The sequence below is a fragment of the Anomaloglossus baeobatrachus genome, chromosome 6 (assembly GCF_048569485.1).
Source record: "Anomaloglossus baeobatrachus isolate aAnoBae1 chromosome 6, aAnoBae1.hap1, whole genome shotgun sequence".
Lineage (NCBI taxonomy): Eukaryota > Metazoa > Chordata > Amphibia > Anura > Aromobatidae > Anomaloglossus > Anomaloglossus baeobatrachus.
The window spans coordinates 35757016-35776683 of NC_134358.1; the positions used below are offsets into that span (position 1 = coordinate 35757016).

Here is a 19668-nt window from a genome sequence, read left to right on the forward strand (position 1 = left end):
TTTTTAACCCCTTAGATACAAGTAAACCTATACATGTTTGGTGTCTACAAACTCACACCGACCTCAGGTATCATACCCACACATCAGTTTTACCATATAGTGAACACCGTGAATAAAACATCCCAAAAACTATTGTGCCATCACACTTTTTTTGCAATTTTTCCACACTTGGAATTTTTTTGCTGCTTTCCAGTACACCATATGGTAAAACTTATGGTTTCATTTAAAAGTACAACTTGTCCCGCAAAAAACAAGCCCTCATATGGCAAGATTGACGGAAAAATAAAAAAGTTACGGCTCTCGGAAGAAGGGGAACAAAAAACAAAAACGTAAAAACGGAAAGTGCCCCGGGGCTGAAGGGGTTAAACAATGGTGCCTTACTGCACCACTTAAAAGCGTTTGGCCGCACAAACCGCTCCCTGACCTTCTATCATTCCTGCTTGGTTTCCACCCCTTTCCCTTTAAGACCCTGGAGTGTGGTTCAGCCTGTCAGCTGTTGCTCGGTGCTGGTGATATTTGATACTTCTTTATCAAGTCTTCAGTGCAAGCAGGCGGCTTGCATACATCAGGAAAATTTTGGTGGTTGCTGCAGCTTCTCTCCCTGAGACAACTAGAAATAGGTTGTTTGTTGGTTTCCCTTTTTTATTTTTCCTTTGTCTTCTTTAGCGCCTAGTAGGGTTGACGAAGAGCTCATTCCATCCACTTCCTACCTAGGGCCCAGATCAGGGTCAGGTATCCAGCTTGGCGCATAGGTGTAGAACCTATCTCCCCTTCCGCCGTTCACTTGGTACTTCCCTGTAACTCCTATACAGAATCATCCCATCATCGGAAGAACGTCACACAAGTAAGGAGGACACAATGAGGAGCGGAGGCCGGATATTTCCATTGTTTCATTGCTTTAATGCAGGTTACACAGTGAATTCATGTCATGACGTTCATATTCTAGAAAACATATAGACTCTTATAAAAGCAGCACGGACGGCGACGTCAAACATCGATCGTACAACATTTCATCTCCGCCAAAAGATAGTCAACTGCCGAAATTACAAAATAAGAAATAGTATTCTCTAAATTAAAAGAATTCAACCCAAAACCTAAAAACTCGTATTAGGTCTTCCGAAATTCCACTTTTTCAAAAACACTTCTACATCTTTAGATTGTAGAAGCCCCGATTCTCAAGAGTCGCAGATTCCGTAATACGAGCGGGAAAGACCCCGGCTGCGCCTCTCCAGAAAGGGGCCCTTATTCGATGAAGGAAGGGGGGGGGGGAAAGAACTCCCTTAATTTTTATGTCCCCACAGGGAATCCTTGAAATTACCCTTGAACAAATTTACCTACATTTTTTGGTGCATGTCCACAAAAAGGATCCCCAACTAAGAGTATGGGCCCATGGTAGCCGGTAGGGCAACCACCATCAGTGCATCTAATGAATACCCCAAAATATTGAGTGTGATTGAATGTCTTAAGGAGGATCAGTCGCCTCTCCAGACCATCCTCTTTCACAAAACACTCCATATTGTGAAGTTCCTCTGTTACTCCTTCTGGAAATTTATGAGTCAAATGACAACTAGGTGTTCCTATTCATCTTGCGTGTCCGTACACGATCCGGCAGTGTCAAATGGCAAAAAAAAAAAAAACACCCCCCCTACTGGTAACATCTAGTAATTAATTTAATTGCAGGAGGAGTGACAGAGGCGCATCTAAGACATCTCAATACCGTAATCATGGTTTCATTGGATGATGGCTCCTCTTTAAACTGAAAAAGTGCAACATTTCCTTTACCCTAAATGATGCATAAGGTAATATTAGGGTATTTATTAGACTCCCTGCCGTAAAGTCAATATCGAACAATTGGAATATATGTTTTGATACTTTAATTAGGTTCCAATCGTTATAGCAGTCAGAGCTTTATTTTTCAGACCACAGAGCTCCATTTCCACTGCATAGACCTAGACAGAAACATGAAATGATAAAGGCTTTCAGCGGCCACTAGAGGGAGCTCAGTGCATAAGTATTCAGGAAGCTCCTGAGCTCCCCCTAGTGGTGGCTACAGAATTTTACCATTTACCATTTTTACCAAGCAGATGGAGGTTTTATCTTTTTTAATTGTTGATAAAGGAGTTTTTCAACTAATAATATTCGTCAGTAGAAAGCCACTGACTTCCGTTTTTTGATAAGTCTGATGGTGATGCACTAAAAGCCAACAATTTTATATTTTCGCCTGGTTAAAGGCGCAGTGGATCCCCTACATGCGTGGCATAAATATACATAACTCTGATAGAGAAATATCTTATAGAAAATATAAATAACCCTTCCAGAAGAGCCAGAATCCATTTATTGCATTTACGTTTACACTTTACAAACTTAAAAAAAAAATTCTAAACCTACGACCGGCATTGCGATGTGCATGACGCCGGCAGATGAACGCCACAACACTTGGTGGACAGCGCAGCTTTATACTAGAGTGCAAATGTTAAGCCCACAAGACGGTCGCCTACGCAAGCTGTGTACATCTAAAATTAACACAGTGGTACGGTTTTCTTTTTACTGCATGTGCTATACAATCTTTTCTGCTCAGACATACTGTACATGAATTGAAATTCCTGTTGGGGAGCTAAGTCTCAAGTCTGGGCCGAATCTGTATAAATTGGATGCTTTTTTACCTTTTTTTTTTATTTAATATAATCATCAGCCAGGCAAAATAATGTTATAAATATTTGTAATATACTTCACCACTAAATTATGCTTCCTTCTCTACCAATCACTATGCTGTAGTGCTCCTTCAGAAACTGCTTCCATCTGCTCCTCAGTAAAGATCCATACTATGTATATACTGTAGTATGGGACGTTCCCTGTCTGAGCCGTAAAGATCCATACTATGTATATACTTTAGTACAGAATTTTCCATGTCTGAGCCATAAAGGAACCAAACTATGTATATACTGTAGTATTGGACTTTCCCTGTCAGACCTGTAAAAGAGCCATACTACATATATACTGCATTATGGGACTTTCCCTGTCCAAGTCGTAAAGATCCATACTACATATATACTGTGGTATTGGACCTTCCCTGTCTGAGCTATAAAGATCCATACTATGTTTATACTGTTGTAAGGCACATTCCCTGTCTGAGCCATAAAGATCCAAACTATGTATACACTCTAGTATGGGCCTTTCCATGTCTGAGCCGTAAAGATCCCTACTATATATACACTGTAGTATGGGCCTTTCCATGTCTGAACCGTAAGGACGTCTACTATGTATATACTGTAGTATGGGACTTTCCCTGTCTGAGCCGTAAAGATCCATACTATGTATATACTGTAGTATGGGACTTTCCCTGTCTGAACCATTAATATACTGTAGTATAGGACTTTCCCTGTCTGAGCCGTAAAGATCCCTACTATGTATATACTGTAGTATGGGACTTTCCCTGTCTGAGCCGTAAAGATCCATACTATGTATATACTGTAGTATGGGACTTTCCTTGTCTGAACCATTAATATACTGTAGTATGGGACTCTCCCTGTCTGAGCCGTAAAGATCCCTACTATGTATATACTGTAGTATGGGACTTTCCCTGTCTGAACCATTAATATACTGTAGTATGGGACTCTCCCTGTCTGAGCTGTAAAGATCCCTACTATGTATATACTGTAGTATGGGACTTTCCCTGTCTGAACCATTAATATACTGTAGTATGGGACTTTCCCTGTCTGAGCCGTAAAGATCCCTACTATGTATATACTGTAGTATGGGACTTTCCCTGTCTGAATCATTAATATACTGCAGTATGGGACTCTCCCTGTCTGAGCCGTAAAGATCCCTACTATGTATATACTGTAGTATGGGACTTTCCCTGTCTGAGCCGTAAAGATCCATACTATGTATATACTGTAGTGTGGGACTTTCCCTATCTGAGCCTCTCTGCGCTTGCACTCAGATATGGAAAATCCCATACTTTGTAAACAAAGTATAAATCTTTGCTGAGCAGCAAATGAAAGCAGCTTCTAAAGAAGCATGAAATGGGGAACAGCCCTGCAGCATGGCATTTGGGAGAGAAGGTAGCAAAATAAAGAAATGACAAAAGAAAGTTAATTGAAGGAGTTTTCCCTAAAACTTTTTTATTGTATATGTGAGACGGCAATAGTGATGTCACATGGACGTATCATCCAGGGATAGAAAGGAGCGTCCGTGCACGCAGGTGGCCGCTGATCCTTTCAAAAAAAGGACACAAGTCTTCGATTTTGGGAATCAGTCAGCAATTGGAACCCCCCTGCTAAATTATAGTTGGCGGAGTACCCTATTAATGGGTGACCAAAGAAGACTTTAAACAAGGATTATACAAACCCATTTAAATAGATTTCCGATTACATAACTTTTTACAAAAATCTGCATTGCAAAAGAATAAATAATGTATTTCTGCCATAGATATTTATGGCAAAAAAAAAAAAAAGCTGTAATGTAAGGCTTCCGACTATGCTTAACACTAAACCTGCAGCCCTACGACACTAGGACAGCTGCCCGAAAACAATAGAAACATCATTTTATTAAAAAGTGACAAAGTAAAATGAGCAAAAACGAGTGCAACAAATCAAAAATCAACTAAAAATAAGAACAAAAAAAAAAAAATGTCAGAACTCGTCTACAAATATTTGGTAAAATTGAGGTACAGTATTGAGATTATAAATTAAGCTTTCAGGTCAGGGGGTTCACATACTTAATTTTTAACAGTCGTTTAAGAATTTGGTTGTGTAAGGTTGGGGGAGGGAGGGGTACTATGCTTCGTCTAAAACTAAGTAAGAAAAAAAAACGGAATACCCAACCAAAAATTCTAATATAAAAAGTAACAAAAAGTGTATTAAAGCTGAGAAATTAAACCGATATCTCATAACATAACAATGACAGCATGTTCTTGGCAAAAATATGTTGAAATGCTCATTTTACTAACAAAGTCCTTCATCCGGATAAGACGATTGGACGAGTTAGCTTTATGGTGCAGCAAACACCCTCCCGAGACAAATGCAGGGTCCAAGAGGAATTCTCGGTCTTGCAAAATGCAAAAACAGATCAAAAAGAACCTACAAATAATAATAATAATAAAAAAAATGTACAATTTAAACTTTGCAGTTTAATTGTGACAGTGTACGCAGCCCGGAACTACACGTCCTTTAGTTGACCATTGTCAACCATCAGCAAAACAATTATTTGTCCGACAGATGACGTACAGGCCAGGACACAAGGCGGCAGGAGTTAAGTGGCGGCCAGATATATCTATGGCTCAAATCCAAGGTTTCGCAAACATTCAGATAATCCAGTCATAAATTAAAGGTTGTTCTCAACTTAGTGAGATTACTTGTCGATTGCCGGGGTCTGACTGCAGAGAACCCCCCCTCTGATCGCACAAACGGGGTCACGGGACTAAAACAAGTAGTGGTGGTTGCGCATGCACGATCCGGCTATTGAACCCAGAAGAAAAAAATGTGTATTAAAGCTAAGAAATGCAGTCAGGACTCCCAAAATGCAACGAGAGAGACAAGTAACCTGTAAGAGAACCACAGCGCTCAGCTTTCATAAGCAGCCCATAGACAAGGAGTGTGCAAGTGCTGTAACTGCCCTATTCTAAAGGAGCGTGTCAGGGGTAAGTTCCTGGAATTAGTGGGGGTCTCGAGAGGTCAGAGCCACAGCAGGTTATCACCTATCCTGTGATCCATCAAGTTCTCTATGGACAATTTTAGTTTCTGAGTCTGTTAGGGTCTGGTGGCCACAAGCCATCTACCTGAAAAAGTATAAAAGTGGAAGTGAGAGAAGCTGTACAGAGATAGAGGAGCCCCTGCAGAGGAGAGGATAGGAGAGCCCCTGAAAGACAAGAGGATAGGAGAGGAGAGCCCCTGCAGGACGAAAGGATAGGAGAGCCCCTGCAGGACGAAAGGATAGGAGAGCCCCTGCAGGACGAAAGGATAGGAGAGCCCCTGCAGGACGAGAGGATAGGAGAGCCCCTGCAGGACGAGAGGATAGGAGAGCCCCTGCAGGACGAGAGGATAGGAGAGCCCCTGCAGGACGAGAGGATAGGAGAGCCCCTGCAGGACGAGAGGATAGGAGAGCCCCTGCAGGACGAGAGGATAGGAGAGCCCCTGCAGGACGAGAGGATAGGAGAGCCCCTGCAGGACGAGAGGATAGGAGAGCCCCTGCAGGACGAGAGGATAGGAGAGCCCCTGCAGGACGAGAGGATAGGAGAGCCCCTGCAGGACGAGAGGATAGGAGAGCCCCCGCAGGACGAGAGGATAGGAGAGCCCCCGCAGGACGAGAGGATAGGAGAGCCCCCGCAGGACGAGAGGATAGGAGAGCCCCTGCAGGACGAGAGGATAGGAGAGCCCCTGCAGGACGAGAGGATAGGAGAGCCCCCGCAGGAGGATAAGATAGGAGAGCCCCCGCAGGAGGATAGGAGAGCCCCCGCAGGAGGATAAGATAGGAGAGCCCCCGCAGGAGGATAAGATAGGAGAGCCCCCGCAGGAGGATAGGAGAGCCCCCGCAGGAGGATAGGATAGGAGAGCCCCCGCAGGAGGATAAGATAGGAGAGCCCCCGCAGGAGGATAGGAGAGGTTCTTTGTGACTCACAACAGGGCTACTTGCTCTCGCTCTGTGGCTCTTGGCAGTACACCCAGCTTTGGTCATCACTGGAGGAATCCATGACAGCTTGTAAGCAGAGAGTCTACACCTTGCTGCACAGTGCCAATCACCAAACCACCCACATCTGGACTATGAAACCTCCCAGCTCCTTCACTTGTCAAAGCAAATGTGCTTATTTATCTCTTTTGCCTTACCATTCTTTGACCAAACCACTTATCCTATAGGAGACGGCATGAGACATATCCTCCTGAGCTCTCGCCTCTACATTCGGCACACTGAAGCTATCCTGCGCAGGGGTACACGGCATGAGACATATCCTCCTGAGCTCTTGCCTCTACATTCGGCATGGTGACGCTATCCTGCGCAGGGGTACATGGGATGCTGACGCTATCCTGTGCAGGGGTACACGGCATGAGACATATCCTTCTGAGCTCTCGTCTCCACATTCGGCATGGTGACGCTATCCTGCGCAGGGGTACATGGGATGCTGACGCTATCCTGTGCAGGGGTACACGGCATGAGACATATCCTTCTGAGCTCTCGTCTCCACATTCGGCATGGTGACGCTATCCTGCGCAGGGGTACATGGGATGCTGACGCTATCCTGTGCAGGGGTACACGGCATGAGACATATCCTTCTGAGCTCTCGTCTCCACATTCGGCATGGTGACGCTATCCTGTGCAGGGGTACATGGGATGCTGACGCTATCCTGTGCAGGGGTATACGGGATACTGACGATATCCTACGCAGGGGTACACGGGATGCTGAAGCTTTCCTGCGCAGGGGTACATGGGCCGCGAACATTGCAGCCCTCATTGTATTTGCACTTTATTTCAACCCCGATGACACTAACAATTTTAACATACAGAGTGGAAAAAAAACGGAATTGCTTTTGGATAACGAGTTGCATTGTGGTGTATTATCCGCTATCTCGATCTGTGTCCTCTGGTGACGTTACAGTATGAAGCTTCGCTCTCATTGGCTCTCGCAGCGCTGAATACTGTGAAGCAACACAAATCCTAAAATACCGTATGATACAGATGTCTGGATGATGGAGCAGAGGCCGCGGCTCAGTACACGCAGAGATCCGGAAATTTCATCTCATACACCGGGACGGACTGATACTGGGCATGTCCGGCCGTGATGGTGATTGTTCCAGATGGGCTGGGGGGCGGCCTGAAACAGAAATTCAAAGTATTTTAACTATTTTATATCCTACTAGCTGTACTACCCGGCTTCGCCCGGGTTAATAACTGCTGTTAACAAAATATAATGTATTAACAAAAATGTATTCTGCACACAAAAACCACAAAACAAATAGATAGAATGTAATTATAATGTCTGTCTCCCCTCTGTATATATCTCTCTGTGTCTCTCTCTATCTCTTTGTCTGTCTATCTCTTTCCCTGTCTGTCTCTTTCACTGTGTCTGTCTCTTTACCTGTCTTTGTCTCTTACCCTCTCTTTCCCTGTCTGTCTGTTTCCCTGTGTCTGTCTCTTAACCTGTCTCTCTCTTTCCCTGTCAGTCTGTGTGTCTCTTTGTGTCTGTCTCTTTCCCTGGCTGCATTGTGACACGCCAACATTCCATTTAAGGGCGTGGCTGCGCATTCTTCTGAAGTTCTGGCTGCACTGTGGCTCCTAGCGCCATTCGCTTTAATGGAGGCAGGTTTCTGGCGAATAACTATAAAGCGCGGGGTAAAAATTTCCCCTCAAAACATAGCCTATAACGCTCTTGGGGTGACGTGTGAGTGTGCAAAATTTTGTGGCTGTAGCTGCGACGGTGCAGATGCCAATCCCGGACACCCACACACACACACACATTCAGCTTTATATATTAGATTGCATATTAACCTATCGAGGAGAAAACATGGGCCTGGTCTATATATATATATATATCTAAAAAAAAAATAAAAAAAACCCCCCCAAATATTTTAATGCAAAGAAATAAAAAAATGTAAACATTATTTCAGAAGGTTTACAAGTAGAGAGATATTGTGGTTCCTACGTCAAAACATGGACAATATAAATAAAAAGTACTTGGTCGTGTCCAGCTTGGGAACGTTTGTCTGAGGATGATACTGCCGGGAATACATGTGATGAAACACTGCTCCTCCTCTAGTAACTGCCTGATGTGCGGAGTTAAAGGGAAGGTTTGATCAGAAATTACCCATTGTTTAAATCAGCTATATATGTTAAATGTTTTTTTCATATCACTATCTATATTTAGAGAAAAAAAAAATTCTTGCTCATGTCACAGCTCACCTCCTCCTCCTGTACAATGACCGATAACACAATATCACACATTCACAATAGGTGGTGTCAAAGCTCACCTCCTCCCCCTCCTGTACAATGACTGATGACACCTCTATATACAGGAGATCACACAGGATCCACTATTCACAGTAGGCGATACCACAGCTCCCCTCCTCCCCCTCCTGTACAATGACTGATAACACCTCTATATACAGGAGATAACACAGGATCCACCAATCACAGTAGGTCATATCACAGCTCACCTCCTCCTTCTGTATAATGACTGATAACTGATCACTTTAAATGATTTTTTGACCTGACAGATTCCTTTTAAATTTTTTTTTTTCATATCACTATAACTATCATATTCATATCACTATCTATAGTTAGAGAAAAAAATCTTGCTCATGTCACAGCTCACCTCCTCCTCCTGTACAATGACCGATAACACCTTTATACAGTAGATAACACAATATCACACATTCACAATAGGTTGTTTCAAAGCTCACCTCCTCCTCCTTCTGTACAATGACTGATAACACCTCTATATACAGGAGATAGCACAGGATCCACCATTCACAATAGGTGATATCACAGATCCCCTCCCCTCCTGTGCAATGACTGATAACACCTCTATATACATGAGAACACAGGCTCCACCATTTACAATAGGTGATGTCACAGCTCACCTCCTCCCCCTCCTGTACAATCTGTACAATGACCAATAACACCTTTATATGCAATATATAAAACAGAATCCACCACTTACAATAGGTGATATCACAGCTCACCTCCTCCCCTCCCTTCACACTATCATTAAATGCTTCAGTACAATAGATAGGGTCGTTTGCTGCTAATGTACATGTGGAAAGCCACGTAAATGGTGAAAAAATGCGTTTGCCCATATTTAGAAATTTTACTGTTCTACAAAATTTGAGTGTGTTTTGCTCTATTGTAGTGTAATACTTCAGTACACCTGTGGGGGCGTTGCAGGGCGCACACATACTTGCGGCTGGTACCCGAGGGGGTATTCACGGAAACCCCCTGTAACCTGCAACTGTCTGAACAGACCCATAGGTTAGCTGGTTACCTGATTGTCAGCTCCAGGATCTGCGCCAGCTTGTCATGCAGCAGGTTCGCCTGCAAATACGAAAAGAAATACACAATGAGCTTTGTTCTGCGGTGAATGTGGAGGGGGCGACTGGGGATAACGGTGGTCACATCAGAAAATTTTGGTTTTGAGCCTTAAAATAAAGCAGAAGTAACGCTGCCATCTCTTCCTGTACGGCAGCGTCCTCTGCGCAGCAGCAATATAAGATGTGATCGCAAATCTCCAGGTTTCCGCTCTTCCACGGGACCAGAACCGCTCGCATGTGACAAATCCATAAGACAAATTAACACTAAAACCACAACTAGTATGGAAGGCTATATGCATAAACGATATCAACACCGATAAACAACAAGCAACGCCCATATCAAATGTACTTTATTAGTTCAATAAAAATGAATAACCACATAAAAAACCCAAATGGACCACCCCAATTGACGGATGGTATTTATATGGGGAGCCAGCACTCACAAAATAGATATCAAAATCTATAATAGTATTCTGTAAATTACATCCAATTTCAATAAGCAATACATGGCAGTGGTGTGCCAGCCTTTAACACTGACGCGCGTTTCGCAACAGGCGTGCTTCGTCCAGGAGTGAAGAAGCACGCCTGTTGCGAAACGCGCGTCAGTGTTAGGGGCTGCCACACCACTCTTGGCACTGGATCAGCTGCCTGTTGGTAATATTGGTTACCTTTGTATGATTTTGTTATATTTTTTCCTAATTTCTTTAGACATATGAATAAAGAGAATTTTGTTTACTTATCGTAAATTCTTTTTCTTATAGTTCCGACATGGGAGACCCAAACCATGGGTGTATAGCTTCTGCCTCCGGAGGACACACAAAGTACTACACTAAAAGTGTAGCTCCTCCCTCCGAGCATATACACTCCCCGGATGACAAATCCAACCAGTTTAGTGCCAAAGCTGAAGGAGGACATCCATCCATAAGTAGAGATAGAGTAAAACCCGGAATAACCGGAACCTCTGTCTACAACAACAGCCGGTGAAAACACACGGAACAAGAAAGCTGCCAACAGGCAACAGGGAGGGTGCTGGGTCTCCCATGTCGGAACTATAAGAAAAAGAATTTACGGTAAGTAAACAAAATTCTCTTTTTCTTTATCGTTCCTTATGGGAGACCCAAACCATGGGACGTCTCAAAGCAGTCCATGGGTGGGAAATAAACAGAAACTGAGAAGTAGGCGAAACCTAACTTCACAAATGGGCGACAGCCGTCCGAAGGATGCGTCTGTCCAAGCTCGCATCTGCCGAAGCATGAGCATGCACTTGGTAGTGCTTCGAAAGGGTGTGCAGACTAGACCAAGTGGCAGCCTGACAGACCTGCTGAGCCGTAGCCCAAGAGGCACCGACAGCTCTGGTCGAGTGCGCCTTAATCCCCGGCGGGGGAGGCATCTGAGAACATAGGTAGGCATCGGATATGGCCGACCTAATCCAATGAGCTAGGGTCGGTTTAGAAGCCGAGAGACCCTTGCGCTGACCTGTGGTCAGCACAAAAAGAGAGGTGCACCGCCTAAAAAAACAGCGGTGCGTGACACATAGATCCGGAGCGTCCGCACCAAATCTAAAGCATGCAACGCTTTCTCAAAGCGATGCACAGGGGCCGAACAAAGGGAAGACAATGAAATGTCCTGGTTAAGGTGGAACGGAGACACCACCTTAGGGAGAAGGCCCGGAGTTGGATGGAGAACCACCTTGTCTTGGTGAAAAAAACCAAAAAGGGTGACTCCGAAGAGAGCACAGTCAAATAAGAGACTCTCCTGAGAGAAATTATGGCCACCAGAAAAACCACTTTCTGTGAAAGACTAAACAACGAAACCTCCCTAAGAGGCTCAAAGGGGGGTTTCTGTAAGGCCATGAGGACCAAAGAAAGGTCTCAGGGATCCAGAGACCGCCGGTAAGGCGGAATGATGTGAGATGCGCCCTGCATGAAGGTGCGCACCTGGGCCAGTCGGGCGATACGCCGCTGACAGAGCCGAGACCTGTCCCTTGAGGGAATGAGGGACAGACCTAGCTGCAGGCCGGACTGTAGAAAGGACAGGATGGTCGGCAAGGAAAAAACGGCCAAGGAGCATGGCCGGAAGAACGACACCAGGACAGGAAAATTCTCCAAGTCCTCAGGTAAAACCTGGCCGAGGAAGACTTCCGAGCCTGAGTCATAGTGAAGATGACCTCGGAAGGAATGCCTGAAGCCGTAAGGATTCAGGGCTCAAGAGCCACGCCGTCAATCTGAGAGCCGCAGAATTGTTGTGGAAAACGGACCCTCTGAGAGAACGTCTGGCCGGTCCGGGAGATGCCACAGCACCTCTACGAACAGACGGAGCAGGTCTGGGAACCAAGCTCGCCTGGGCCTGGGGCGATGAGTACGACCCGACGGCCCTCCATTTTGATCTTGCGCAGGACTCTGGGCAAGAGAGCTAGAGGGGGAAACACGTAGGCCAGACGGAACTGGGACCAATCTGGAACCAGCGCGTCCGCTGCCAAGGCCTGAGGATCGTGGGAGCGAGCCACGTAAACCGGGACCTTGTTGTTGTGTCGGGATGCCATTAGATCCACTCCCGGAGTGCCCCGCCTGCTAAATTGACCGGAACACTGCCGGATGCAGGGCTCACTCGCCGCTGTCCACGGTTTGACGGCTGAGATAATCTGCCTCCCAGTTTTCTGCGCCTGGGATGTGGACTGCGGATATGGTGGACTTGGAGTCCTCCGTCCACCGAAGGATATGTTGAACTTCCAACATTGCTAGGCGGCTGCGAGTCCTAGGACTACAGCCCTGATTTCCAGCACATTGATCGAGAGGGCTGATTCGGATGGAGTCCAAGTTCCCTGTGCTCGGTGTTGGAGAAACACTGCTCCCCAGCCGGATAGAATGGCATCCGTGGTGAGAATCTCCCATGACGGGGCCAAAAAGGAGCGTCCCTGGTACAGAGAGAGAGGCCGAAGCCACCACTTAAAGAGAGCTCCTGGTCTGTGGCGACAGAGCCACCAGCCTGTGCAAGGAAGAAGTCCCTTGTCCCAACAGCGGAAAATGTCCAGCTGCAGGGGACGCAGATGGAACTGGCAAGGGGAACCGCTTCTATTGACGCCACCATCTGACCCAGCACCTGCATGAGGTGCCTGATGGAATGACGGCGGAGCCTCAGCAGAGAGCGAACCGCCAGATGAAGAGACTGCTGTTTGACTAAGGGCAGCTTCACAAGTGCCAGCAGAGTCTCGAATTGCATCCCTAGGTACGTAAGTTCCTGGGTCGGGGTCAGAGTGGACTTGCAAGCGTGGCGAGAGTGAGCGAGACACTCCGCTGACAGTCTGCACTGGATGAAGCCCTGACTAGAAGGGCGTCCAGGTAAGGAATCACTACCAACCCCTGGAGGAGCAGAACCGCAACTGGTGAATACACGAGGGGCCGTGGCTAACCCAAAGGGGAGAGCCACGAATTGGAAATGTTCCTCTCCGATTACAAAACGTAGCCAACGCTGGTGTGAAACTGCGAATGGCACATGCAGAGAGACATCTCTGATGTCGATGGATGCTAAGAAATCTCCTTGGGTCATTGACTGATCGCAGAGATTCCATGCAAAATTGCCGCACCTGAACATGCTTGTTGAGAAGCTTGAGATCCAGGTCGGAAAGCACCGTCCTTTTCGGGGACTAGGAAGAGATTTGAGTAGAAATCTCAGAACCGTTCCAAGTCGGGAACTGGTACAATTACTCCATTGGCCTGCAAGAATGCCACGGCCTGTGAGAAGGCGGCGGCCTTGGAGCAGGGGGGAGTTGTCAGAAAAAATCTGTTTGGCGGCTGAATAGAATTCTATTCTGTAGCCGTGGGAGATGGTAACCCACACCCACTGATCGAAGACGTGTTGAAACCACACGTCGCCCAAGAGGGAGAGCCTGCCACCGACCAAGGACGTTACTGGCGCGGCCAGATAATCAAGAGGAGGCTGCCTTGGTGGCAGCAGCTCCTGCCGACTTAGGACGCGGCTTCATGCGCCAGTTGGTTTACGGACCTTGGCTGAGTTAGTGGACGAGGCCGAGGGCTTAGAGGACGACCAGTTAGAGGAAACGAAAGGAACGAAACCTCGACTGGTTCCTGCCCTGGAAGGTTTCCTGGGTTGTGGCATGGAAGTACTCTTCCTGCCAAAAACTTCCTTAATAATTTCATCCAGTTGTTCACCAAATAGACTGGTCCCAGCAAAAGGGAGTCCAGCAAGGAACTTCTTAAGAAGCATCTGCCTTCCACTCTCGAAGCCACAGGAAGCTGCGGATAGCGAGGGAAGTAGCAGAGGCCACCGCAGTGCGGTGACAGTCTCCAGCATGGCAGACATGGCATAGGATGAAAAGACTGAAGCCTGGAAGTTAAGGCAACCAATTCGGGCATAAAGGCCCTGGTGAGGGAATGCATCTCCTCCCGAGAAGCAGAGATGGCTTTGAGAGCCCGCACTGCTGCAAAAGATGGGGAGAATGAGGCCCCTGCCGCCTCATATATAGATTTGGCCAGAAGGACAACCTGGCGGACAGTGGGATCCTCAGAGAGGTGCCGTCAGCCACTGATACAACTGTCCGGGCTGAAAGTCTAGACACCGGAGGGTCCACCCTTGGTGAATGAGCCCACTCCTTGACCACCACTGGTGGAAGGGGGAAACAGTCATCAGAACCACGCTCTGGGAAGCGTCTGTCAGGACAGGCTCTGGGCTTGGTCACAGTGACCTGAATGCTGGAGTGGATAAGGAACACACTCCTTGTTCTCTTAGGCAAGGTATACTGATGCTTTTCTGCCAAAGAGGGGTGCTCCCCTGATACAGGCGGATTGAGGTCCAGTACAAATATAATGGACGCAATCAAATCATTAGCATCTGCGTCACTTTCGGACAGATCAATGGGGTACATGGAGAGCGTCTGAGCCCCCAGTAAGGCATCCTCCTTGTCCTGCGAGTCAGCTCGTGAACCAGAGCCGCGGGGCGAGGAGGGAAAGGGGACCCTGCGTCTCCATTTTAGGAGGACGGGCTCCCAGATGAAGAATCCTCTGTGAGCTTTGCTGAGCGAGCCGTAGCAGCAGAAGCGCCCTGAGAAGGGGGCTGATGCATGCTCAGCAGTGTCCGGGACAGCTGTCCCCTGGAGAGAGGGATTCTACCCCGGAGCCGGAGCAGCCGGAGGGACCACTGGGGATAAGCCTCCAGGCTGAGGCACCACTATGTCAGAGCAGGCATCACAATGTGGTTATGTGCTCGGTACAGACAGTACGAGTCAACATGCGGTGCATAATAAAAAACAGCCTTGCAGCCCTGCACTGATATGAGACATGCTGCAGAAGTGGGGGCTCTGTCCAGAAAGACCCTCAACAGAGTATATAAACAGAGTATATAAGAAGCAGCACAACCAGAGGTTGTGGCTTGCCAGACCGTTTAACATAACATCTCTGTGCCCTCCAGATTCCCCAGAAGTGGGGGCTTTTCGGAAAAAAACCCCCAGCAGAGTATATAAACAGAGTGTATAAGCAGCTGCACAACCGGAGGTTGTGGCTTGCCAGACTGTTTAACATAGGGGCATCTCTGTGCCCTCCAGATCCCCCAGAACTGGGGGCTCTGTCCCAGGCCCCCATTTGTCACAATGTGTTTGCAGACATTGATCTCTGTGCCCTAGAACGCTGAGAAAATGGCGTCCGCAGCGAGGAGAGGGGGCGGGGCCTACTCTGAGAGCAGGACGGAGGGCCAATGAGGCATACAGGGGAGGGAAGCTTTCCTCAGTGAGGAGTGTCCCTTCCCTGTGCTGAGCAGCCGGTGGGCGGAGCCACCCTGTCTCACTGCACTGACTGACATAGAATCGAAACTAGGCCTCAGGCGAAGCCGGGGCCTAGATTTAAACATGCGGCCAGCGTGCAGGCACCATCGGCGCGGTTCTCCAGTGAAAACTGGAGAACCGGCCGGAAATGTTAAAACATACATATAACACATTCTCCCCCACAAATAAAGTACAAGGGACCCCTAGAAAGACCACTTTCTGTGGTAATAACGTCTCAGTACTTAGCTTGAGACGCAGGTGCCAGGTCCCTGGGGGGTCATCGCTCCGTCCGGCAGGATCCTGAACAGGGCTGCGGATGGAGACTGGTCTCCTGCAAAGCAGTGAGAACCGTGATGGCTCCCACTTCAAGCCAGAGCCCCAAGGGATGGCGAAGGAGCGCGGCATGTGAAGGCTCCAGCCCTGAAATCAACCTTAACAGCACCGCCGACACAGTGGGGTGAGAAGGGACATGCCGGGAGTCCAGATTGGACCCGCTTTTCTTCCAAATCTTTGAAATCAAAAATCAAAAATCAGAGGATGCATGTGTGTGTGACCTCCTGAACACAAAGCATTGAACTGGTTGGATTTGTCATCCGGGGAGTGTAAATGCTCGGAGGGAGGAGCTACACTTTTAGTGTAGTACTTTGTGTGTCCTCCGGAGGCAGAAGCTATACACCCATGGTTTGGGTCTCCCATAAGGAACGATAAAAGAAAATAATTTTTGTCATATATAAATTTACAACAGGCAACTTTTTCCTCTGCCATGTATTGCTTATATATAAATTGGATGTAATTTACAGAACACTATTATAGATTTTGATATATATTTTGTGAGTGCTGGCTTCCCATATCAATACCATCCGTCAATTGGGGTGGTCCATTTGGGTTTTTTATGTGGTTATTCATTTTTATTGACCTAATAAAGTACTTTTGATATTTGATATGGGCTTGCTTGTTGTTTATCGGTGTTGAAATCCATAAGACAGTGAAGGACGCAGACCGAAAATAATCTGAGCAGCTCAGCTCCGAAATTCCAAAACTAAATAAATGTTGTTTAAGCAAAATAAATGGCAGCAGCGAGTAAAAAGGAAAATCCAAAACAGAAAATGCCTCCTGAGGGGGGAGGGTGCGGACAGAAAATGACCTATTGCTTAATTTTTAATTTTTTTTTTATTTCACAATTTGTATTAAAATATAACAAAATTAGAAATCTTGCAATTATCACATTGGCCGCTGATGCTATTGTAGAATTATGCAATACAAACAAAATTTTCATTTTTTTTTTTTTTTTTTACACACACTCATTAGATGCATCAACAGAAAAAAAAATAGGGTCAGAGTCAGTTCAATGCTGCTAATGTTCAAGTGACTTTCCTGAAACATACCAAAAAATATATGACCATTAAAAAGTTCAATTTTTATTAAATTACGCTAAAATCCAAAACCTAGTGTATAACAAAAATTTAGAAAAAGAGAAAGGGAGAAGGGTAAAGTTCTCACTCTAAAATGCACCTCCCTCCTGTCCACTACCTACCGCGGAGGTCGGCACCCTAAATCTGATACGAATGTGGCGTCCCCACTCAACGGTTGCAACCAGAGGTTAGTTCACACTTGGGGTATCAGAACCTTTATCCATAAGATCTGACCCCTCACCGGATTGAAAGAAAGGATGAGGTCCTGTCTGACTATGTACAGTTGAGGACCCCTTTATATATACCTGTTATCCTTCATTAGATATCTGTATTATTGGAGGGATATATGTGTGTTTCTGTCTAGCCTGTCCACTATATATACAAAGCATATCCTGCCTATCTGTCCTTGATTTTCATGACTGGTGCAAGGGCCTATTAGGGCTTCCACAGGGACAGCCACCGTTGAGTGGGGGCGCCACATTCGTATCAGATTTAGGGTGTCGACCTCCGCGGTAGGTAGTGGACAGGAGGGAGGTGCATTTTAGGGTGAGAACTTTACCCTCCTCCCTTTCTCTTTTTCTAAATTTTTGTTATACACTAGGTTTTGGATTTTGGCGTAATTTAATAAAAATTGAACTTTTTAAGGGTCATATATTTTTTGGTATGTAACACTTCCCTTGTCATTATTATTTGACTTTCCTGAAACACCAAGAAATTAGAAAAAAAAAGAGCCCCAGTGGAGACTATGAAAACTGCAAGGTTTCTAATTTTTATTTTTAATACAGATTATAGGGTTTTTTTTTTGTTTTTTTTTATTCCAAAAAAAAAAAAAATATTTAATACACAATCTGATCTGCTCTGGTGACACATTTCTTTTAAAGGGATTTTTGCATCGTATAAAGTGACAATATAACACTAGGATAGCTTGAGTGGTGCTCGACCGATCCAAAAGATCCTGCTGCCCCTCGTCTAATTTATTGTTATGGGCGGAGGGGGGTCCAGGATTCAGTTTGGATGAAGTGACTGCGCACGAGCCCCTGGGACACATTGTTACCAGTAGGAACTCACTTTAGATTCACACTGTGCAGCAATCTCTTCAAAGGGAGCCTTCTGGAACTTTTCTATGACTTGACGTCTCTTCTCTTTCTCCTGCTCTTCCATGCCAGTGTTGTCTATTTATGGGAAAAGGATGAAAAATATCACACACTAACAGCTACGGTAGTTTAGTGGTTTATTGTCAATCTATGAAGGATAGGCTCACTTTTTTAAGTTGAAAAGTATTTTAGTTACAATTATGTGCGCTTGCTTATTGAGGCCGATTTCATTACTACTACAACTATTCCTACTGCTTGTGGAGCTGCAGGTTCAGAGTACAGTTGGTGTTCCCCCTATTGAGGCTGCAGAGTCAACAATTGGCCAGATGTTCACTGCATCTGCAGGCTCAGTGAGTGTTCCCTACTTGTGTTGAGCTGCAGGTTGAGTGCTCCGTGAGTGTTCCCTACTTGTGTTGAGCTGCAGGTTGAGTGCTCCGTGAGTGTTCCCTACTTGTGTTGAGCTGCAGGTTGAGTGCTCCGTGAGTGTTCCCTACTTGTGTTGAGCTGCAGGTTGAGTGCTCAGTGAGTGTTCCCTACTTGTGGAGCTGCAGGTTGAGTGCTCAGTGGGTGTTCCCTACTTGTTGAGCTGCAGGTTGAGTGCTCAGTGAGTGTCCCCTACTTGTTGAGCTGCAGGTTGAGTGCTCAGTGAGTGTTCCCTACTTGTGGAGCTGCAGGTTGAGTGCTCAGTGGGTGTTCCCTACTTGTTGAGCTGCAGGTTCAGTGCTCAGTGAGTGTTCCCTACTTGTGGAGCTGCAGGTTGAGTGCTCAGTGAGTGTTCCCTACTTGTGTTGAGTTGCAGGTTGAGTGCTCAGTGAGTGTTCCCTACTTTTGGAGCTGCAGGTTGAGTGCTCAGTGAGTGTTCCCTACTTGTGAGGCTGCAGGTTTAGAGCTCATCGGGCATTACCTGCTTGTGGAGCTGCAGGTTCAGTGCTCAGTGGGTGTTCCCTACTTGTGAGGCTGCAGGTTTAGAGCTCATCGGGCATTACCTGCTCCTGGAGCTACATGGTCAGTGCTCAGCAGGTGTTCACCGGATCTGCAGACTCAGTGGGTGTCCTCCACTTGTGAAGCTGCAGGTTAAGAGCTCGGCGGGTGTTACCCAGTTGTGTTGCTATAGGTTCAATGCTTAGCAGGTGTTCACTGCCTCTGCAGGTTCAGTGCTCAGTGGGTGTTCTCTGCTTGTCAGGCTGCAGAATTAGGCTATGTTCACACTGGGCGTTTTTGCAACGTTTTTTTAGCTGCAGATTTGCCTTGGTTTTATGCAAATCCATGCTAATAAAACGCTGCTTTTACAGTCCCTGCAAAGTCTATGACATTTCTGAAATCCCATTTATACACACACACACACACACACAAACAAAAACATCAGGATT

The 19668-nt window shown here is 46.3% G+C and overlaps 1 protein-coding gene across 2 annotated transcripts in view; it reads right to left on the minus strand.

Annotated features, from left to right (window-relative positions):
* Positions 1-879: 879 nt before the first annotated feature.
* The window catches only part of EFR3A (EFR3 homolog A), a 157771-nt gene continuing 138982 nt past the window's right edge, over positions 880-19668 (minus strand). For both annotated transcript variants that reach the window (XM_075352857.1, XM_075352856.1), the window contains exons 19-21: positions 18273-18376; positions 9974-10023; positions 880-7807 (exon numbers count right to left, since the gene is read on the minus strand). In XM_075352857.1, the coding sequence (XP_075208972.1) occupies positions 7702-7807; positions 9974-10023; positions 18273-18376 (260 nt within the window). In that variant the 3' untranslated portion in view covers positions 880-7701. The remainder of the gene's footprint in view (positions 7808-9973; positions 10024-18272; positions 18377-19668) is intronic.